Here is a 24,159-nt window from a genome sequence, read left to right as displayed (position 1 = left end):
TTTGGGCCTGGTACCATGAGATACTGGTAATGTCCGATGCTTTGTTACTAGGTTGGGGTACCCATTGTTTACATCATTCTGTCCAGGGAATTTGTCTGATGAGGACTGGAGGATGCATATAAATGTTCTTGAACTTAGCGTGATTAAATATGCCCTAACTTGTTTCACAGATATACTGAAAGGGAGATCAATTCTGTTATAGACAGAAAACACAGCTGCTATGTTTCACTTAAACAAATTGTGTGGAACTGGGTTTCATCTTGTTTGGAGTTGGCAGCAATATAGAATTGGGACATAAAATATGAGGTTTGTTTATAGGCCATTCATATAGAAGGGAAGGGCAATATTCAGGCAAATCAATTAAGCAGGGTGACTCTGAGGGTTAGCAGTGGGTGAGCAAGGATCATTTTCTAGTACCTGTGTTCCAAAAATGGGGTTATTCACAGAAAGGTCTTTTTGCTACAAAGGACAATGCAAGAGCAGAGACCTTCTGTTTCTTGACAGGTAGGGAACAAGGGTCTGTAGGGGATGCTTGTCAAGTTTAATGGGAAGGGAGTCTTTCTTTTGCTCTCCCACCCCTATTGTTAATAGGAAGGTGTTGGCAAAGGCCATGAGAGATGGGTTGGATTTAATATTGATAATACCATTTTGTTCCCAGCAAATTTGGTTTCTAGCAGTTATGAAAATGTCCTGGGGACACTTTATGTGGTTTCAGGAGCCTTCCCGCTGTCTTCTGGAGGATCAGGGAGATCATCAGAAAGTGGGGCACCTGGGTTTAACTTCATGGAATACAGGTCCTTTGGGGCCTCTTCTCTCATGAGGTGTTGGTGCACTCTAGAAAGGAAAATTTTATTCGTATAATTGGAAATCCTAATAAAGGGAAGAGAGCATTAACACAAACATTGTCATGATGGATTGTTAACACTATAATGATGTGGTATAAAAGAGCAGGGGAGGTTGCCTATTGGGAGTGAGGGCTCATTCAACTAGCCCAGGTCTCTTCTGCAGCATTTTTGCAGGGAGTGTTGATCCAAGAGGTATGTACAGCAGTGACGTGGGCATCTGTAGAAACATTTGTGAAACATTACTTGCTGCATCTGCAAGCAAGAAGGGCAGTAGTTGGAAAAGTTGTGTTGCATTCTTTGTTTAAATAAAGCTGTTGAGAACTCTTCCCATCACCAAGGGGTGTTTGTGTGTATAGCTTGCTAGAATCCCAGTGTGGGGATGCACAGAAGACTGAAGTGGAAGGCAGGGTTGCAGTTACCTGTAACTGCTGTTCTTCAAGGTCTTCTGTACAGACACACATTCCCTCCCTCCTGCCCCTCTGTGAGCTCTCATTGTTGGACTTGCAATAGCTCAGGCTGAACTGAGGGAGAGGGCACTCTGCCATTGGGCGTGTGACCATTGGAGGGATGGAACATGCAAAGCTCAAATAATGGCAGAAGCACACTCTAGGTAAGATCGTGTCTAGTCCATTGCTGGCCTGTGCAAGCCCAGGCCCAATGTGGGGATGCACAGAAGACCTTGAACAGCAGTTACAGGTAACTGCAACCCTGTCTTATCTGAGCAGCTGATCCCCTGGTGCCAATTATTTTAAGAATCCTTTCTAGCTCAAAAGTAGTGCATGGAGTACTGCTGCTCAAGAAGTTCAAGTTCAGACTTCTTGGTATGGAACTTGTGCATTTTGTTGGATCCTGGGCTTATGTGTAGAAAGGAAAATACCTTTCAGGAGGTTTAGATGATCATTGGAAGTTATGGTAGATATTGTGCAAACAGAAAAATGCAACATGGGATGGCTACATTCTGCAATGGCATTACAGTCCATTAATAAAAAAGTTTCTGCCTCTTTCTAAGCCTTGATTTTGTCAGTGGGCTGTGTGCTTTAATGATCAAGATGCCACTTCTGAACTAGACACCCTATTGTTCAGTAATGAACCTAACTTTAAGTGCAAAGAGAGATGTAATGTTACCCTTACTGTGGATTTTATTAGGGGAAAAGATGAAGATTCTTCATGCCCTTTGTGGGAAACTCTTGACTCTGGTTTCTACTCGGGACTTCATTGAGGATTCTGTTGATGTGTTACGACAAGCAAAACAAGAATTCAGAGAGTTAAAAGCAGAACAGCACCGTAAAGAAAGAGAAGCTGCAGCAGCAAGGTAAGCCCAAGACCGAAGGTTAAATACGACCAAGATAAAGTTAAGTTGTATCTCTTGTCAGAAGCATCCTTATATCTAGTAGCCAATGGCTAATCCCTGTGCACATTTGAAAATATATATTTAATGAGGGCAGTCATGGCTATAATTTAGGATTCTGCCATCCCAGAAAGTAACCTCCAGATTTGTGGAAAAATAACAAAAAATAATCCCCGCAAATATGAGGGCCTCAAGAGCAGTGGATGTGATATCTAGTGACATCCAGAATGCTTGGCAAAATTATGGTTATGGTATAGGCCAGGGGTAGGGAACCTGCGGCTCTCCAGATGTTCAGGAACTACAATTCCCATCAGCCCCTACCAGCATGGCCAATTGGCCATGCTGGTAGGGGCTGATGGGAATTGTAGTTCCTGAACATCTGGAGAGCCGCAGGTTCCCTACCCCTGGTATAGGCAAAGAGAGGAAGCTGGAGCATGGTTCTCGCCCCTCACTTGCCACTTTGCTGATGTTAGTAGAGGGGAGTGAGCAGGCAGGAGAAGGGTGGGAAGATGAAGTGGAGAGAAGAGAACATTCAGTGGGAGGAGTAGAATTTTCACTCCTCTGGGAGACATCACAAGTCTTCCTGTTTAGCTTTCATTTTTGGCTAACTATTGAAATGGTGGCATCCAATGCAGCACCTGGTGCAGCACCTTCTTTCATAGTTGACTTAACCTATTTTCAACTGATTTTGTTTTAAACAAAAAAAAGTATTAAATTTTAAAAATTATTTCAGTATGAAAGTTTTGAGTTAGTGAGGTGCCCGTGAAAAATCGACTATAAATATTGCGTTAAGTGCCATCAAGTTGCTTCCAACCTATGGCAGCCCTCCAGAATGTCCTATTGTTAATAACCGTGTTCAGGACTTGATGGAGTCAGTCCATCTCATGTTGGGTCTTCCTTTTTTCCTGCTGCCTTCAACGTTTCCTTTTGCTATGACTGTTGTCTTCTCAGAATGTGATCATTTTAGTAATTTTAGCTTCTAGAAAGTCATATGTATTATCCAAAAAATTCTGCTTAATTCACATGTGTCTTCTGTCTGTTGCTGTGCCAAACTTTTCATTGTAATGTGACTAGAAGAAATAACTGAAAGATACCATATGCTGAAACTAATAGACGGCCTATACTGTTTAACTCTAGAATCCGCAGGAGAAAAGAAGAAAAATTAAAAGGGCAGGAACAAAAGATGAAAGAAAAACTAGAAAAGCTGAAGGAAGAACATAAAAATCCTGCAGTTGAAGTATCTGTTGGGTATGATCTGTTAATATCTGTAGTTATGCTAGCGCTCAGATGTAATCAATTATTGTCAATTAAACAAATGTATGCAGACCTTATTGCTGATAAACAAGGGCACTGTCAAATTACCTAGATAAACCTGCCTGTAAGATTGGCAACATAAGCTCAAAAGATGAAAATACACTATTCTCTTCCATTTTATCTGAAGGAATGTAAAAATGTTTAAATACGGTATGCACATATATACACTCTTGCATGAGTCATTTGCAGCTGGATTACCAAAAGGGAGCTCAAGTATGGATCTGTCCACACTTCTAGAAAATGCACAAAACAGTTGTTATAGTACTAATTTTTCTTGGTCTTCTAAAATTGTGAGGCAGCAATTAAAAGCAGTTCTTCTGCTTTGCCCATGGTACACAGATGAGCAAAACACAGCCTTATATAACATGCCTTATAGCAAGTGACAGTGTTCTGTGCAGATTTTACCCGTATAACTCTCTGGTTAAGCAAGGCTTATTCTCTACATTTTGTTGTGCGTATTCTATTAGGGAGGAGGAACGGGAAGATCTCGATACAAGTACAGAAAGCAAGGAAGCTGAAACTAAGGAACAAGACCTAGATATTGCATCAGATGATGAAGATGACATGGGACCAAACAAAAAAAGGAAAGGAGGTAAATCAGTGTATATCTATCTTCATGGTCAAGGGTAGATTCATACTGGTGCAAATTTTTATGTTCCTAACGTTTTTAATGGAAAGCAACATCACCAAAGCTTCTATACAGCTTACTCTTTTTCATATTGGAAAGAAAGTTTTAATTTAAAGTATGTTCACTTATTATTCATCATGTGTTCTCCTTGATCCTTGCCATCTAAAGCAAATGTTTGTTATGGTCCTCCTCATATTTCAAGAAACATATTCTGATTACTTCCTTATCAAAATTAGCATTTGGGTTATAGAATTGCCTTCCTTTCTGGAACATTGGATGGGTGCTACATTGGGGAATGGTTCTCATGTCACTAGTTTCATGGTAAAGATCCCCATAAAGGAACTGCTACCGATAGGTGTAAGTCTCCAGAGTACTCCAGAGCCGACCCTGGAACTTCTCACCACTTGGAGAAGTGGAGAGTATGTAACAGTATTATTTTCAGTCAGTGCATTAATTAAGTCATCAGTGACTACAAACAGAATATTTAGGCATGAAAACCCATGGGAGTGCTAGCAAATCTATTTTAATTCAAAAGGATGTCAAAGAAAGAACACCCATATACAAATAATGACCAAGGGCACTACTTGGTTTATAATGCAGAAGTGGCATGTATTAGTATAAATATGTTATTGGAAGATTTTTTACCTACGCTCAGACAAATGACATGAATTTTGAAGCTGTTTGCAGAGAATGGTGCTGTGTATAGTCTAATTTTCTTTTCAAAATGTCTTTTGTAGGCAGAAGGGGACAGAATGGCTTTAAAGATCTTGCAAGACAAGTTGAGACAACTGTTGGAAAGTGTGAGCCACTTACTTTGGAAGAGGAAGAAGCCTTAAAACAGGAACAGCACACTAAAGAACGGGAACTTATAGAAAAGATTCAGAAAGCTACCGCCTGCACCAATATCTTTCCTTTGGGTCGTGATCGCATGTATCGACGCTACTGGCTTTTCCCCTCTGTTCCTGGATTATTTTTGGAGGAAGACTATTCTGGTCTTACAGAAGACATGCTCTTGCCTCGGCCATCTTCCTTTCAAAATAATGTACAGTGTCATATTGTAGACAAATCTCAGGCAGCTACTAACAGTGGAGAGTTTATAAAGATGGAATCTACCTCCAACGGTCACCAAGATGCATGTGCTGGTGCTCCTGTACAGACATCAAGACCAATCTATAAACCAAACCGGTGGTGCTTTTACAATTCTCAGGAACAACTGGACCAACTTATAGCAGCTCTCAATTCCCGAGGACACAGGGAGAGTGCCTTAAGGGAAAATCTTTTGCAGGAAAAGAACAGAATATATGAACAACTGAACAATTTTCCTGTGGAAAAATTTCATTTCTCAGGTAAATATTCTTGTTTTTTTCTGGGGGTATTTATTTCAGTTATTGATGGCTATCACTTACTATAATTTTAAGATAAACTTCAAATTAGTTTCTCTCCTGTAGAGATGTTCCTTATATTAACAGTTTGAATTCATTTGCTTTATATGGAAATATGGTTTGATTGCTCTTTTCTGTTAGTTAATTGCAATTTCTTGCAACCAAAAATGGAAGATACCTTGCAAGATTAAAACACCTTCATCTCCCATGTGTCCTTTTTCTGATACATTTTCAAAATCTGTCACAAGAAAATAAGATGTCAGTGAGATGTCTCCTATGTGTAAAACTATGCACAGGCTGAAGATCACTTTAATAAGACTTGTCAGTTTTATTTGATTCCTGCCACAAAGTAACCAAAGCAGACTAGGATATGCCAGCTCAGTCAATACACTACATGTAGTTTACAGTATGATTCTGTAAGGTATATAAACTTACATAAATAAAAATGAATAATTATACATTCACTCAACAACTGTATATGGAGTACTCTCACAGAAAATAATAGTTCCTCACCTCCAGTTGTACAGACATGCAGCAATTCAGAATTTGAGAGGCTGGAAGGTTTGTCTGTACAACTGGCATCCTCATCCAGTAATCCCATTGCCTGAGGACTGAGGCTGCATGGAGATATGGAAAGTATGTCCACAGACCTCACACTCCCCCAAATGACACATTAAAAAACCTGCTTATGCACCCGGAGATGTAGGAGGGGCAGTAGAGTAGTAGGATTGTGGTATTTGTTCTGGGTGCCTTTACCATGGAGCACTAAATGGATTGTGTCCCTAACTAAGGCTTGCTGCATTCATTAAATAATATATCTCCAACCTTAACATTGACATGTTGATTAAAGTATGGCCTCAAATGGAATTCTTCTCACCCTGATACAGTGTAAAAATGTACCCTGGCAATAGTAAGACAATACACTGAGCTACTATATTATATATACATAAAAATGTGTGAGGGTTTAGAACATTTGAATCTTTGCAAAGGCTGGCGGAAAACTGAATTTACTGGTTAAATGAATTTTGTAAAAGAACATTTGTGGGCAGGATCCTGGCCCAAGAAATATTTGTGAACCCCCCCCTTTTTTTGACCCAATAAACACGCAACAAATTATTGATATGCTAGGTCTTCTCTTAATTGTGTGAAGGAGTTTGCAAAGTGAGGTTTATCCAAAATAGACTTGGTAGCCCTATTCAGTTCATTATTGTTAGGATTTTCCCCATGTAGCCTAATGCATGAATTGTAGACTATTTGTATTTTAGGTAATATATTTTGTTATTGCTCTTCTATTGATCTGTAACACCAATTTTTTAAATATAGTTTTCATATTGGAAGCCAAAATGGTTTTAGAAAATGTATGAACTGAGTATAGTGTTTTCTGAGTATAGAGTTTTCTACTATGATACAATTGTAATTTTTACCATTGTCTTTTACTATTTGAGAAGATATTGATGTTATTCTTTCTCTTTGGGGAGAGAAATTGGCATTTTTGAGGTAACTACTTCAGTTTGTGAATAAACTGTTAATGTTGAAATCAGAATGCAGTTTGAAAATATATTTAGGTGGTATGCATTTAGTCAAACTGTGATGAATGCTCTTACGGTATCTATTCTTGTTACAGAGAAATCACAGAATGAAAGCAAGCCGCTATCAGGACGGGGAAAATCACAGAATGCCTATGATGTAACTCTCATGTCTGCAGAAAAGCAACTTGAACTGAGACTCAGAGACTTTCTATTGGACATTGAAGACAGAATCTACCAGGGAACTTTAGGCTCCATTAAGGTATCTTTTTACTTGAATATTATGGAGGAATGGTACTCATAACACTTTTTAATTTATTTAGTAGAACAAATTGAAATATTCAACAAAATGAATGGCCTGCAGCTTGCAATATGGAACAATCCATCCTTCTACAGTTCACTGAGCCCTGCTCTCTGCCCCTCCCCAAAAATCCTCTGGGATCAAAGAACCCTCATGAACAGGACTGGGAGCAGAGTCCATAGCGGCAGTGGGAATCTTTGCTCTTTCATTGGTAGTAGGCATACCATCTGCAGAAAGCAACAGTAAGATATAAGCTGATGTAGGGTTTTTTTTTACTTGAAATAGCAAGGTGAACATTTTCTTCAAAAGTACTAGGTGTGAGAGTCCAATAAAATGTTCGTCTTTATGGCTTCTGAGCAGTCACTCATGGGACTGTTCAAGTGCACTCCAGTATGTGCCTGTAGAGAAGACCACTCAATGAACAAGTAAGTACAACCCTGTTTTCTATATTTACAGGTAGCAGACAGGCAAGTTTGGAGGGCAGCCTTAGAAAACAGGCAGTATGAGCTGCTGAGTGAGGAAAACAAAGAAAATGGTGTAACAAAAATTATTACTGATGATGCTGAAGAGATGGAACCTGATAATCCAGCAAACATTATTGTAAAGGACAGGTAACAATATATGCTTGAAGTGAAATTATTTTCCAGCTAATATTTTAACTACTTCCTCTACATTGTGTTAATGATTTTTATTAAATATATTTCTGCAGAAATGCAGGTCAACCAGAGAGCTGCTGAGACCTGGAGTATGATGAAATTAAAGAGCACATTTTCAAGCATGATAATATTTGGTATACGGTAACAGTTCTATTAGAATGCCCATGTTAAAAGGCAGGAAAGAGGTTGAACAAGAGGGGAAGGCAGGACTGGTTATTGCTACTTGCCTGTAAAGTTTCCAGGCAAATTATATGGATCCAAATGCAGGGTTTTCATTATGTCTAAGCAGTCACTAATCCATAAGGGTGATCCAAAAAGGAATTCAGGGAGCAGATAGTGCACAACATGTGCTAGTTTCAGATACTCCTGTAGAAGTCCTTGGGGGTGATACCAACAAAAACACATGCCACATGAGGCAGAGCCAAGCCTGGCAAAATACTGTTTTTGGGGTTTGTGGCAAGATAAAATAGAGTAAGTTGAACACATTTAGGGTGATTTAGGAACAGATTCTGGCTTCAGTCATCAGACTTGTGGCATGAATAAAAAGATTCCCTTTCCCAAGATCTGGGAAAAAGGAAGGGAAGCCAGGTGAGCTCACAAGTACGCTCCCTAATTGTTCTGGGAACATTTCCAAATAAGGAAAGGAGGAGGAAGTCTCACCGTGGAAAGGAGGCATGTTGGAGGAAGTTGTCATTCTCACCAACCTCACGTTTTTCAAGGAAACGATTGTGAGCTTTTTAGCTATGAATGCTGATGGGAGCTACATCTTTGTTAGCAGGAATGCTAATGTATTAGGACTGATTAAATTGAATCCCTTGGAAAAATTTCTTCCAATGGAAGGTGGTATGATTTTCACTCATTTCCAGTCTTCTGCTGACATTTAACTTTCCCCTCATGCTATACTGGGTGTCCACTTGTATCTTCTATGAGGGGTGTTTCAAGGGCCACTGGGGTTGCAACAGGAAGTGGGGGAAGAAAGGTAAGGATCCAAGTCACTGGATAAATGTTACATTGTACAAATGTGTACAATGGTTTATTGAGGTCCTGATTAATAGTCTGTCGGTCTAGGAAAAGAGAGAAGATGTCTTGTTTCCAGTGAATTTGATAGTGTACATGGAAGTTTACTGATTCTGCCTCTTCAGCAAGATAAAGGCTGTTGAAGATTAGCCCAGACTTTTTTTTTCCCCTGAGCCTCATACTATATGTAGGAAAGAGTTGGGTTCAGCACCAGAAGAGAAGCCAACAAAATGGTGACTTGATAGCAACAGTATGGACATTTTCCTCCAGAAGCCCCAGAATGTGCAGGGAAAGAAAACAGGGAAAGGGGAGATCTGTAATATACTGATTTCTTGAGGAGGAATATTGGGGTCTGTAAACGTATACAGTGAAGTGCATCCTTGGACTCTAATTCCCCCAATACAAGATGTTTTTTGATTTCAAAAGTTCTGATCATCTGTACATGAAGAATCCTGCATCTCGGAATCTGGATACTCTCCTTTACTGAATTTTTTTTATTATTAGATTTATACTCCGCCAATTCCCAGCCAAAGCTGGGCTTACAACAGCGTTCAAAATACAGTCAGTACATTAAAAACAATTTAACGTTTAAAATGATAGTCTGTTGGAAAAGTTGTTTTCTACTGATTAGATTTTTTAAAAAATTAAGCTCTAATTTCTAATTATCCCAAATTTTTATTACTGAAATACAAATTGTAATGATGAGGAACAAGACTGAAATAGTAAGCAACATACCTCCTTAAAGATGCCTACCTACTGTTTTTTTTAAGCATGCAGGGAGAAGCTAACGTATTAGTCTACTGAGGAAATTGGAATAGTGGGTTTGAGGGGGGGGGGGTTGCATTCCAGCAATACAACCATACAGTGCAGCAAAAGGGGAAATTGCATTCCTCTGCATTCAAAGTGAGGGCAAAGCAGTTGGCTTCATTTACCCTTACTGATAACAATCCTTATCTGATTGGCTGCATGATGCTGTGACATCACATTAACTGCATAATCCTTGGTAGTTGGAATAAATCAAAGGAGTGGAGAAAGGTGTCAAAGGCAGTAGTAGAGGAAGTGGATGAAAACAGTAGTGGACAGCTTTAAAACCATTTTTAGATTCACGCTCTTCACCCTTGAAATTTGCTTTCAGAGTTTGAGGCCACATTAGTAGTAACATTAAGGTCATGTAGTTATCTCTTTGGTTAGCACTGTATTTAGATCGCTAAGCAAATACATCCTTGTTAATGATAAGAGATTGTGCTGTTGAAAAACAGCACTTTATTCATTTCAGGTTTTGTTTCTTGGAGCAATAAAATATTAAAGATGTGTTTGACTGCAAAATAACGACTGCAACGTCAAAGCATCGAAATGTGTGCAACATTTGCTCTTTTGATCTGCTGTACTCAAACACTGCATCAGCATCTGGATGATAGGCTTTCTGAGTCATTTTATTGAAGTCCCATGGCAGGGTTATTGATCTTTAAACACTAATAGATATTAAGCATTTAAGGCCACAATATCACTATTAGGGAAGGTTAGGATAAAAATGCTAAGTTAAAATTGGTCTGCATGCAAAGAAAAGAAGGAAGATGAGTTTTAGTATATTTTAAAGCCTTACACATGACACCATTACTGCAGAGTGTCTGTGTGTATATGTGCTCCTATTACGGATTTAGATAATAGCTAAATATGGAACAGTAAGTGGAATCTTACCATTTTCTTTTGGATTTCTAGTCTGCAGTTTATCAAGTTCTGGAGTTAATCTGGAAGAAAAGATTACATTCAGAGTGGAGCCTACTAAAACTCTGATTTCATATTTTTTGTAATGTCTAGGTACTTAGCTTAAGTTTGTGGATTTCAGCCACAAAGTGACTCACTACATCCTTTCTCATTGAGGATGCTAGGCTTTGGTTTTTTCCCCACACCATTCCTAAGAATGAATCTTTAAATAGGTGTGTATTATCTTCTACAAAGCAAACCAATTTAAAAGGCTTACAGTCAGTTTTAGATGTCAAAGTTCATGAAGGGCGCTAAGTTGATTAATTTGCAGGCTCCTGCATACCTCCTTCTCTCCCCCCTTCTTTGTGTGGTTTGTTGAGATCAAATTATAGTTTATTCCCCTTGCCCCCACACCAAATTGGCAACAAAACGCCTGCTCATGTGCTAGCAGTGGGTCGTAGCACTAGAATGGAAAATAGAACAGCAAGCAAACAGGATCCATTTCTGCTCAAATAGGTCCAGAAAGCCCTTCCAAAGTTACTGAGGTAGTATAATGATTGGTAGAAAGTCCAGTTGCTCTATACAGAAATGCCTGTTGGCATGATGGGAATGTCAGCTAGCTCTTCCGGTTGGAGTGTACCCCATCACTTAGATTATCAGCTAAATTTGACCCATCACTACTCCTTCTCTTCCGCTTCGTGGAACAGCACTGGCAGCAGAATTTACAAGAAACATTTCTGAATATATTGAGATTACTGTTTCTTTCTTTGGAGGATTATGCTTGCAATATTATAGGAGGGAATTCAGTTAGTTTTTAAAGGCACATCCCTAAATTATACATATTTGAGAATCTTTATCATATATATTACTACTGACATACTGTGAAAAAAAATGCACTTAAAACATTGAAATCAATTTATTTTCAAAGTGATCATTATGAAAATAGCTAGTTGATCTGTTAGTGGCTCTTTTAAAGGATGAGTTTCCACACAGATGTAGAACATTGTAATTGCTTCACGTGGAACAGTTGCACACATATTTTGCAACACATGCGCATGGCTGGAAGCCACAATTAGTGGGTGCTGGCTTCTGTTGCAAGAACACATGCCAAGATAGATATGCTGGTTCTATCCCGTTGATTACTTAGAAGCTGTATGAGCCTCTCCAGGCATCTGCTCAAGGTGGCTCACAAGATCAAAACAATAGAATATGGTTACTGGTGTAGAAATATGTATGTTAGATATTCATATTGTGTGAAGTAGCCCGGTTTCTTTTTCAAACCTTTTCTTGGGGTGCAATTAACTGGGCACTACATAAACCTCACTTGAAATGAATGTGAGTTGCAGTTCTGCCTGTTTAGTTAGACTGGAACAGTGTGACCAGAATTCAGAAGTCACTTATACTTTTTGACACTTGTATGTGCCAGATAGTCAATACAGGACTTGAAACAGTTCAGTAATGTTCTTGCATATTGGTCTGATGTGCTTATTTCCTCATGAAGTACTATTTATCAAATACACTGTAACTTGCGGTTAACAGAATGACTCAGTTCAGGTGCAGGGCCATGATCTGAGTGAGTCCGGGAGGAGCTTAGACTTAATGCCAACTGTGTCTTATAATGAAAGCAGAAATACCTAATTAGCATCCCATATGTTAGTGAAGGAGAATTTCTTCCTCCCACATAAGATGTTCAAACAGAAGCAAGCTGACATCTGTAGTTACTCTAATCAACTCCATTCAGATATATGAATTTGTCATGTTCCCAAGTATGTAAAAACAGCAACACAGTCAACAGTATATGTGACTTATTCCAGGAAAGGAAAGTGATAACATTTTTTTGTTCTTTGTAGGTTGCTTGGACTCAAATCTGAACCTCCAAGTACTGCTTCGACTAACACAAGCACTCCACAGCCTGTGAATAATGTAGTCCGCTATTTGGCAGCTGCACTGCTTCAAATACAGCAAGGCATTGAACGCAAGTTCCTGAAAGCCCCACTGGGTAAGCACCTACTTCTAAAACCGGTGCTCTTTCAACTCAATCTGATGCATGAAGGAAGAAGTGGGCCGTGTACAAAAAGGATGTGGGACTGATTGTTTAGTTATAAGTAAGTGTAAGTGTACCACTTACTTGGACTGTTCTGTTGTTTAGTAAGTGTGCCACTTACTTGGACTGTTCTCTAAAATGGCTACTCCATGATTAGCTCTCTGGGTCACAGTCATGGTCAGTGGTCTGGATGTTGGCCATGGAAGCCCAAGGTCCAAATCTTTCCGTTAAGTACGTAGCAGGCAAAGTATTATTCAATCCCAAATATAGGATATTTAAACAAATCAAATGGGGTATGTGAACCTATTTCTAAGATAGGTAATTTCTCTCATAATAAGAATTATTTCTTCTATCAAGTATCTTTTTTGTGGTTTCTGGACTGAGCTGACATCACTGATTAGAGATACCCTTAACGTGGGGCATTAATGGCATCTTGTCAATTTATTTAAACATTTTTTTAACTTGGTCTTTATCCCTATAGACTCAGGGTGGGTTAATAATGTTTAAAATACATGTCAGATCAATTAAAATGGAAAATATGTCATGCTATGTCAGACATTTAGAGGTAAAACGATATACCATTCCTAGCCATCGAACCCAAGCATTTGGAAAGACTGTTCTCAATAACCCTACCTTACAGTGGTACTGGAATGCTCACAATATGGGGCCATTCTTGATTCATGCAGGAAGGTCATTCTATTGTACAGAAGCCACCATGCTCTGGTTTCTGTTCAGATCATATAGATCTTTCGCCTTTTTACAGAAGCCCCTGCAGTAAAGTTCTGGTTGAGCAGACAATGACCAAATCAGACTCCAAGGTGGCATCTTAAGTAGATTTTCATGTGAGGAACAGAGTTGCTGTACCAAAGGATATCAGGAGAGGTGATCTTGTGGCTTGAGAGGGTACCACGCCTTGATGGGCTTTATAGGCAATAACCAATGTGTTGAATAGAGCCTAGAAACAAACGGGCCATTTCAACACTCTTAAAGCTAGTGTCCACTCTGGATAGTCTTCAAGGGCAGCCACATGAACACATTGCTATAATCCAGCCTTGAAATTACTGTAGCAGGGATGAATGTAGTCTTATTGTCTGAGTGCAAATGAGATTAGTTTTCCACACTAGGTGAAGATGATAAAATGAAATTTTGGCCACTTGATTGATCTTTTTTTATCCATCAGGAGGGCATGATCCATCACCATATTGTAACTCCAAGCAGAGTTAGGGAAAGATAATACCAAGGAATTTATGCTGTGAGAGACTGCTTGAGTATTCAGTGGAGTGGCCAAGCCACTTGAGAACACAGAAAAATGCTTATATGTCAACAGAGAGAACTGCTATTATTTCGCTGCTTCCCTCTTCCAACAAAATTAGCTAAGTTTTAGGTTAGTGAGAAGTTTCTGTGTTTATCAAAATAGTGCTGAAATAACTTTCTGTGTTTGCTCTTAGGTGATGCAGAGGGAAATAAGAGAGACCTAAAAGGGGATAAGAGGAGGAAACGAGAAGATGATCAGTCTACTCAGAAGGATGGTAAACTTAGTAATGTTCCTTCATATATACACTTTGGAAATTACTTTTTATTGTAGTTTTGTGTACCATATTCATTTTATAATACCCATCGTCAGTGCAGAAAATATAGCTTTGAAATCACAGAATCATACCCTCGGTTTTTAAAGGAGTCATGCATGAAAATATCTGTAAAAATCAGTGGAGTTTCCCTGCTCTACAGGATTAAATTTTGCAAGATCTTATATTGTCAAAGGCTTTCACAGCCGGATTCAACTGGCTGTTGTGGGTTTTCCGGGAAACATCTCTCTGTGATATACCTCTGAAGATGCCAGCCACAGATGCAGGCAAAACGTTAGCAACAAGATCTACCAGACCGTGGCCACACATCCCAGAAAACCCACAACAGCCATTTGCAAGATCTTGTTCAATATTTGTTGCTTGACTCACTTTCATGTTTCAGGGTTTTTAACCACCATCTTTTAAATTTATGGAGAATCTCCCCTTTCTGCAGTCAGCTCCATCATTCAGATTTTTTGACCCTTGCTTTGGGGCTGAGTTTATTTATTTACTTATTGTTAAATTTATATACCGCCCTTTCCCAAGGGGCTCTGGGCGGTGAACAACAAAGTAAACAGACAAATACAGCACAAATAGAATCAAATTATAAATAAATAATAGGCTTCATGAGTCCTAAAATCACTAAAACCCCAATAAATACAACATTACATACAACTTCCTGGCGTCCGACATTAGAGTTAGATATATAAATGAAGTTTAGAGTTAGATATATAAATAAGTACAGTATGATAGTGGCTGTTATATTTGTAGTCCCTCCCCTAATAATCCCAAGCATGAAAATTAACTTTCATTACTGTATTGAGTGATTCATTGAATTACAAGCCACGCCCCAAGATCTCTTGTCCAATAAAGATTCTACCAGTACAATCCTCCTCATATGTGGTTAGGATTATAGTCCCAGTATATATCATTTTACGTTACTTTAACTTGCCATTTGGTCACCCATTCCTTTCAGGGAGATCCTTTACAAGCTCACCGTGTTGATTTTCACCATCCAGAATAACTCAATGTCATCCCAAACTTGGTTACTTCATTGTTCACCTGTTTCCAAGTCATTCAAAGATAAATTAAGGAGCATTGGTCCTAAAACTCATCTTTGAGGGGGCCCCACATCTATCTTCCCTTGTTGTCCCTATTGCCCGTTTCCTGATCTGGTATGCCTTCTGCCTTCTCATCACTTGGACTACTAAATTTATTGAGGAACCTTCCATGAGGGACTTTCTGACAAAGTCCAAGTATATGATGCTGCTATTCACTTCTGTCTACATGTTTGATGAACTTTAAATGGTTGGTGAAGCAGGCCTTGCCTTTTTAGAAGCCAGATTGATTCTTCCTTAGTTGCCTTGTTCTTTAAGTTTATAGAGAATAAACTTTTCTGTCTATAGTGGTAGATCACAGATTCCCATTGTAACAAAAACTGGATAACTCTTTGGTATCTATTATAACTGAGAACCAACATATTGTAGTGGTTAAGGTGTAAGACTAGGACCTAAGAACCTAGACTCAAACCCTCTGTTACATCACGGCAGCTTGCTGGGTGACATTAGGCCAGTCTCAAACTGTTGGCTCTGACCCTGGCTAGTATTTGGATGGAAGACCTGCAAGGATTACTATGGTCATTACATGGAAACAGGCAATGGCAAACAACCTCTGAATGTCACTTACTTTGAAAACCCTAAGGGGTCGCCATAAGTCATCTGTGACCTGCCATCAAAAAAAAGTATTATAATTGCCTTTTCCCCCTTTGCTTCTGTTAAAAGATACCTGTGATAGTAGCCGATCACATAAAACAGTCTTGGATCGGTGGCGAGAATCGCTTCTGACTTCTGCTAGCCTGTCCCAAATCTTCCTTCACCTCTCAACACTGGAACGAAGTGTAATCTGGTCTAAATCCATCTTAAACACTCGCTGCAAAATGTGCAGGAAGAAAGGAGATGCAGAGAGTATGGTGTTGTGTGATAGCTGTGATCGGGGCTATCATATCTATTGCATCAGGCCAAAGCTCAAGGTAACTGGATTTTTTTTTTATAAATGTAGCCTTGATTAGCAAGAGGGCATCTGACTAAAACATTCTTGCCTATTATTAGGCTGTTCCTGATGGAGACTGGTTTTGTCCAGAATGTCGACCAAAGCAGCGCTCTAGGCGTCTCTCTTCTCGACAGAGACCTTCTATAGAAAGTGATGAAGAGATTGAAGAACAGATTGAAGAGGAGGAGGATCAAATGAGTGATGAGGAAGTGGGACCAAGTGAGGACGAAGACTATGAAGATGATTACTCTGATTCTCAAGATGGTGATGAAAAAAGGTAAATCAGCAACTGTCAGCTGTGTCCATATTCTGTGATGGGTCTCCCAGTGAGGAAATCTCTGTATTAGGACCAATTATTCCTGCACAAAACCTCACTTACCAAAAAGCTTCTCCACATGAGTGGAAGTTGCTATTTGTATAGGACCTCCATGTATTTTAGTACAGAACCTGTATCATATGCAACTTTCTATTGTTGTATTTTGTGTTTATGATACTGCTAAATATTTATGATCTGGAACAGCTTAAATTTTCTATGAATATTTGCTCAAAAGTAGATTCCACTTAGTTACATGGGAATTAGTACTAGATAAGTTTGTACAGAGTTATAAGAATAATTTTTTTTAGATAGAGTGCTCTCTCTTGGTTGCAATGAAGAGAGGGAGAAAGAGTTGCTATGCTTTTAATTCTTAGTTTCCAAGGACATGCTGGCATTTTCAAATAGGCCATGTCTTTGTGCTGGTGAAACCTTTGAAAAAGAATTGTACATATCTTCAAAAAGAAAGTAAAACAGGAATGAATAAACATGCATGAATACGTGCAATATACAGATGAACTTACGTCCCATTAAAGGAAATGACAGCGTCACCAATGCAGTTCTCACATCTCAGAAACTGACACTTGTGTAACTTCTTACAGCTTATCCAAATTAGGAAAACCTCAGGTAAAACTTTCATTAAGAACAAGATCCGCAAAACTTAATCCTACCAATTTGAGTCAGCACAGCCAGCGACAAGTTACCAGAAGGTACAGTTCCCGGACTCAACCGAATACGCCTAAGCTAACTGGATCTTTGTGTAAAGCCACTGGGAAGGGTATACGAAAGACAAGGTCTGCTCCTCCATCAGTAACAAAGTCATCAGGACTTAATAGTCGTGCTACTCGTCAGAATCGGGGTTTGCTGCAAGCAGATGCCTTTATTGAACTAACCAGTCCTCGAAGACGACGTAGAGGAAGGAACACCACAGATAATAGTCCAGAGGGCAGTCCTTCCAGTTCTCTTGGCTTTAGAATTGTTACGTCTATGAACAATGAACTGAAAAATCCTCCATTTTCTACCGAAAAATGCTCTCCCCAAAATACCGAGCCTAAGAAGAGGGGTAGGAAGCGACAATCTGCTGGTAAGTATGTTTTTCTTGTTAAAATAACAATTGAGCCAAATCCATCCAAGATTCATTGGAGGATGTCAGATCTTGGGTACATAGTAAAATGTTATCATTTTTTTTAAATGCTGAGTGGATTTATTCCACTTCAAGCTGTTCCTGTGTTTGCAATGATGGAATCAGCCCCAATCATGGAATCAAGAATTGTTATGTTCTGCTGCAGGGGTCCCAAACGTTGTTGAGGTTGCAGGCACCTTTAGAATTCTGACACAGTGTGGTAGGTACAACAACAGAATGGCTGCCACAGGAGGTGGAGCCAGCTACAAAATGGCTGCCACGACTTTCCTTCATTCACACAGTGAAAATCCTTGTACTGTGGCAGCAGCTGCTGCTAAGGCAGTGTTTTTAAAGATCTGCACTGCCAATCAGATGTTTTGCTGGGCAAAAGTCCCACCAGGCCCTGCCCACTTTTGAAAAATCTTTGGGCATCAGGAAAGTTTTTGGTGAGTGCCATCCTGTTGGGGACCCAGTTCTACTAAGCGGCCCATCAAGTGTTCTATAATTGTAACTTCATTGTTCAGATTTTCTTAATCAGGAGAACCTTTTCTGTGATCCCTATGCTATTGCCTTCCCTTTCCAGTTGCTAAAAGGCAAGGGAGAAAGGTTACCTAGCTGAAAAACAGATGGAAAATTAAAAGTATTGATTGATCCATGCCAGCAAGTTTTCTTGCCAGGGTATGAGCTGTAAAAGTGTCTGATTGAGGAGAGTTGCAGTCCTTTTAGCTGGAGGTGGTTCTTTCTGTTCTGCTCTATCTACCTTTAATGGATAATCAGAATAGAAGTTTCTGTTTGAAAAGACATCACTGTGGAAGCTAGGGACTATAAATGATCTGGTAGCCACAAACATCTGTAATAGCTAAATTAACTGCTATACTTTTGAGTGCAGTTGAACTGTGATTGCACATGCTTTGGTAGGATGAATGATAGCAGTTGTTAGACATAAGATTATGTTACACTGTTAACTTTCTCCTTATCCTGAAAACAAAGTCAGTTCATTTTTGAGATTACTCTCTACTTGGCGCAGAACTGAATTACCAGTTCCATGCCTCTCCGATTTCATTTACTCTGAGGTTATATACCTACCTTGAGTGGTGAACTTTCTGTATAAAGATATAAACTTGAAATCTGAATCAAGTTTGGGAACAACGGGTTTTTCTATTTCCAGGAGATGCCAGATCTGCAGACTGTTGATAATAAGAAATTATAAAATCGTATCTCCCCCCACCTTCAGATTGCTCCATCTGACTGTTCTTATTGGCTAGATGGTAAATACGAAGCCACTACTCCTTAGTTAAAAAAGCAAGACAGAGTGGAGTGACTTCAAAAAAAAGGGGGGGGGGGTACCGTTAAATCAATAATCATGATGTACATAGTCAAAAGCCTGCCCCAGCTTTGGTGAGGAGGAAAGTGAAAATATATGTTGAAATCCAAGCAGCAGAACAGCAAAGATAAGAAGAAAAGTATATATTTGCTTGTGGAGAGAGATGGGCATTTGCGCAGTCCAGGAGTCCAGTTCTGTGAACAATTGTTTGCATGAAAGTCTCATCAGAGGTCGCTGTTTCCTTTTGCCGACCATCCTCCCTCAGTTAAAGACACCTTTGTATTGTTTACATTTTTATCCTGCCATTACTCCACGCAGCTCCCTTCCTCCCTTTTATACCCACAACAGGCCTGTGAAGCGGGTTGGGCTGAGAGTGTTCAGACTGACTCCAGGTTACCCAGCAAGGTTACCCAGCAGGGTGGGGATTGAACCTGGTCTGCCAGAATCCTAGTTACATTATCACTCACACAATTACATTATTTCTTCACTGCTTCATTTGATTAGCTTTCTTTGACATGATCCATTGTTTAATATTGGCATTCTATATTTATCATGTAGTTCTGTGATGCTGTCTTTTCCAGAGTGCTGTCAAATACCATTAAATAGGAGGAGTTCAGGTCGTCAGGGTGGAGTCCATGAACTGTCAGCTTTTGAGCAGCTTGTAGTGGAACTAGTGCGTCATGATGACAGCTGGCCTTTCATGAAGCTCGTGTCCAAAATCCAGGTAACTGGGCTCAGTTCAGAGAAGTAAAAAATAGTCTTCCCTTGACCTTCCCACTCCCCCAGCGACCCCTGCTGTATGTCTAGAAGAAAATCAAGACACACACACACCCTCCCGGATCCCTAGCAAATTAGCCCTGGAGGGAAATTCCTTCCTGTTCCCAACATGTTCATCATTACACTGAGCATATAATGAAGGTCCACAAGAGTCAAGCACTGACACAATCCTTCCTGCCCCCCCCCCCCCTTATGATCTGCCAAATTACACAGAATCAGCATTGCTGTCAGTTCCGGGATAATGGCAGTCTGAATTGGCAGTTGTTTAGAAGTTCTCCCAGTTTTATCTTATCATGCAGTATTTCAGTGTTGGTGAGAAGGAATAATTATGTTTTCCTCTCACCTCTTCCTGAGAAGAAGAGTTTGGATTTGTACCCCTTCCTATTCTCTCCTGTAAGGAGATTCAAAGAGTCCTACAATCTCATTTCCCTTCTTCCCCCCCCCCCCAAACACCCTGTGAGGTGGGTGGAGCTGAGAGAGCTCCGAAGAGCTGTGACTAGCCCAAGGTCACCCAGCTGGCATGTGATGGAGTGCACAGGCCAATCTAGTTCCCCAGATAAGCCCCCACAGCTCAAGTGGCAGAGCGGGGAATCAAACCCAGTTCTCCAGATTAGAGTGCACCTGCTCTTAGCCACTATGCCACTGCTGCCTGCTTTTGATAAGTGGATTCTGGCAGCTCTGATCAAAAGTGGGTTTCTGATTTCTTTTGTCACTCCTCTCCAAGAGACTGAGGAACCACTAACGAGCACTATTTGTCAACCAGTTATAGATCCACCTAACAGTAACAGGATTTCTATCTGATTCCTATTTGGAACTAAATGTTTGCTGTTTTGCAATACTGTTCCAATGATTATTATGTATCTTGTATGTGTCTATTTGTAGAGACATCTGAAAGCAGAAACCTTACAGAATATGAGTTAACACAAGTGCAAATGCAGTTGTATGGATTTTAAATTAGCATTTGATAGTGACAATAATGGAAGCATACTGCAAAGTTTTAGAAGTATTGCATTTCAGAATTAAACTGAGTCAATTGTTGCAACTTTCTGTGATTCCTTTACCATGTATTCCGAAGTCTTCGTTATATCAAACACTTAAGGTACCTCTTATAGGTAGAGGGCAGTGCTGTAGTGAAAAATATCAATTTTCGTTTTCCATTTTAGGAAAGGATATAGTCACTCAACAGAAAACAGATGTAGAATATTGGTACCACTGCTAGCTTGCCTAATCTCTGCCACACTGTGACGTTTTCATGGTCATACAGATGAAATCTTATTCATTACAACAGGGGAAAGATCTATGATGTATAGGAAGGACTTAAATAAAGGCATTAATCAATCAGTGTTTTAAGAAAGGAACAGTCTTTTTTCAGTAGTGGCTCAAGGCAAATGTTGATTGCTTCGATTTGCTATGCAGAGATATAAATGTAAGGAATATCACTAAATGAACTGTTTGGGTCTTATTAAAAAGCATCATGTAATTACATTATAAAATCAGTATTCAGATTCATCTAGATTTGTAGTGTGGGAAAACCAAAGATTTCTGGAAAGGCTTAAAATAAATTGTACAATGTGAAGTTCAGACGGGAGGTCAGCCAAGTGCAGCAAGGTCAGTATTAGGTTCCAGAAATTGAGCAACTCGCCATCTGTTCTTGGCAATGAGAAGAGAGGTCTTGGTTTAATATTTCAGCATTTTCTGTTGAATTTGTAATTCAATCTCTCCTTTAACATCAAGAGAGAACAATAAAAAGTGCATGGACTCTGCTAATATTATTCCATATTATTTCATATTTGAAAATTATTCCTTTCACAAGGTGGGGACTGGTGATGTGATTGTTCCCAAACTGTCGTGTTCGCCACAGTTTTCTGGAATATTTTGAAAGGCTGATAGAAAAGATGTAATAGTTTTGAGCGATCGACTAGCCTAGAAATTGATATAATTTCTCTAGATAATATACAATGTGGTGGGTTTTTAAAAAAATATTGGATAACGATAAATTATAAATTCTTGGTGTTCTTTTTCAGGTACCGGATTATTATGATATTATCAAAAAACCAATTGCGTTAAATATAATACGTGAAAAAGTGAACAAATGTGAATACAAACTATCATGTAAGTAAAGTTGATTTCTTTATTCCTGTGAACAAAGTTTAATTTTACATAACGTCTTGATAGCTTTATGATAGTGGGGAAAGTGTCATCAAGTCACAGCTGACTTATGGTGGCCACATAAGCCTTCCAAGGCATGAGATTAACAGAGGTGGTTTGCCATTGCCTTCCTCTGCGTGGCAAACCCTGTCTTCCTTGGTGATTTCCCCATCCAAGTACTAACCTGGGCCAGTCCTGCTCCATGTCTGAGCTCTGATGAAATGGAGATAGCCTGGGCCATCCAACTCAGGGGGACTTTATAGCAGTGAACCTTAATGCTCAGTCAGTGCAGTATACACTGCCAGTACACAAGGAGAGTTTTGGGGCTGGATCCCTGGTAGAGGCGTTCAGGATACAGAAAAACACATTTACCTATGAATGAAAATATGCAATGCTCAACTGGGTTTCAAATCAGAGAGAACGTCTCCTATGCCTTCTCCAGTAAAACGTTCCAGAATTGTTTGCCGTCTGTATCTGTAGATTTTAGAACATATCTAGTGCATTCTTGTCCCACCATTTCTCCAAGGAGCACAGGGTGGCGTACAGAGTTCTTCTCCCTTCAACAACCCTGTGTGGCAGGTTATTTTGAGAGACCGTGGTTGGCCCAAAGTCCTATGAATTTCATGGATGAATGGGAATTTAAAACCAGGTCCCTCTCATTCTGTGCTACTGTAATCACTGCACTACTATTGATTACTAAAGGACTTATTTGCATATTTTTTCCTAGCTGAATTCATTGAAGACATTGAGTTGATGTTTTCGAACTGCTTTGAGTACAACCCACGCAATACAAGTGAAGCAAAGGCTGGATCAAGACTTCAGGCTTTTTTTCATATCCAGGCTCAAAAGCTTGGGCTTCCTCTTGCATCTGGTAACATGGCCCACACTGCTCCAGCAGCCAAGAAATCTCGAATCTAGCTTCATCCTTCTAAAGGACTTGATTAGAGGAAACCTTTATAGTTTAATGGGAAATGAAAAGTTTAAATCATGTAGCCATCATATCTATAGAAAGCAATAACATCTACCACACCTTAGAAGTGTGGTCTGCACTATGTTCTTCAATTTATTAAGCACTCAGGAGAATGTAGGAAAGATTATCTTTGCTACAGTTTTGTTCAGTGTCGAAAAACTTTGATAGATGTGTATTGAATTCCAGTACTGGTTTACAGTAGTTTTTGTACTTTTAAAGACTGTATTTTGTCCCAAATAACTTCCAGAAATATTTGTCTTCAGTGCCAGATAATATTGTCATATTCTTTAGATTTTGTAAACACTGTAGTGTTGTATTGTGATGGCTCCAACTAGAATAAAAATCATTTTCACCACTAAAAATGTCTAGGAGTTAGTTAAGCACACATTTTTGACACTACAGATTAACAAGTCCAGTTTTATATCCTTTAAATTACTGTGCCAGTACTGGTTGGAGAGATTCAGTCTGACTTTATTAAGTAGATATTTATTTAGTGTTCACATTTGTGAATTTGTTTTATATTTATAAAATTTTTACTATGAGGATAAAAAAAATTCCTTAACTACTTGTTTTCTGTTTGTTTTGGTTGTTATGCCTCTAATTATTAGTTATTTCCTTCTGTCTGGCAGTTCTTCCAGCAAAAAAAAAAAAAACTTTCAAACTTGTACATTTAGTTGTACAACTTTTGAGTGTAAAAATAAAGTTCAACGTTTTTTCAAAATACTACTTGTTTCTCTGTATTTTAGTGTGCGTCCCATTCTTGGATGAATCTGAGAATGGATGGCAGGATGTTCCTTTAGTCAGCGTCTCATCTTAAATGATAAACAGTTTCTTTTATGTTGTCTGATCATCTAGCATGGACTTTCCCAAAGCCTGCCATACTATGCTGTTCCTGTGTCTGAGCCACAGCTGCCTTATTTTCAAAATGTTTTCTAAAACACTGTCAATTTAGCTAAAAATCTATTTTTCAGAAATGTCTTGATGTTGTTTTGTAAATCTCTCATAATTCCCCAATGTTGAATAATTAATAATCTCAATAAAATTGCTTTTGCCTAAACATCTTGGAGAATTTGTAAATTTGTCTAGATAGGACAGATTTTTATATTGAGCAGTAAAATTGCTATG

At 39.2% G+C, this 24,159-nt stretch overlaps 1 protein-coding gene across 2 annotated transcripts in view; it reads left to right on the top strand.

The window, feature by feature from the left end:
- BAZ1A (bromodomain adjacent to zinc finger domain 1A) overlaps positions 1-24,091 on the top strand; it is a 53,360-nt gene extending 29,269 nt beyond the window's left edge. For both annotated transcript variants that reach the window (XM_048484784.1, XM_048484785.1), the window contains 14 exons: positions 1,992-2,157; positions 3,331-3,441; positions 3,975-4,099; positions 4,873-5,481; positions 7,142-7,305; positions 7,801-7,955; positions 12,572-12,720; positions 14,214-14,294; positions 16,112-16,359; positions 16,439-16,656; positions 17,295-17,776; positions 19,721-19,863; positions 21,941-22,028; positions 22,792-24,091. In XM_048484784.1, coding sequence (XP_048340741.1) covers positions 1,992-2,157; positions 3,331-3,441; positions 3,975-4,099; positions 4,873-5,481; positions 7,142-7,305; positions 7,801-7,955; positions 12,572-12,720; positions 14,214-14,294; positions 16,112-16,359; positions 16,439-16,656; positions 17,295-17,776; positions 19,721-19,863; positions 21,941-22,028; positions 22,792-22,982 — 2,930 coding nt within the window. In that variant the 3' untranslated portion in view covers positions 22,983-24,091. The remainder of the gene's footprint in view (positions 1-1,991; positions 2,158-3,330; positions 3,442-3,974; positions 4,100-4,872; positions 5,482-7,141; positions 7,306-7,800; positions 7,956-12,571; positions 12,721-14,213; positions 14,295-16,111; positions 16,360-16,438; positions 16,657-17,294; positions 17,777-19,720; positions 19,864-21,940; positions 22,029-22,791) is intronic.
- Positions 24,092-24,159: the final 68 nt, after the last annotated feature.

This window comes from Sphaerodactylus townsendi, linkage group LG02 (genome assembly GCF_021028975.2).
Source record: "Sphaerodactylus townsendi isolate TG3544 linkage group LG02, MPM_Stown_v2.3, whole genome shotgun sequence".
NCBI classification, from domain to species: domain Eukaryota; kingdom Metazoa; phylum Chordata; class Lepidosauria; order Squamata; family Sphaerodactylidae; genus Sphaerodactylus; species Sphaerodactylus townsendi.
This window is presented reverse-complemented; position numbering and strand designations above follow the sequence as displayed.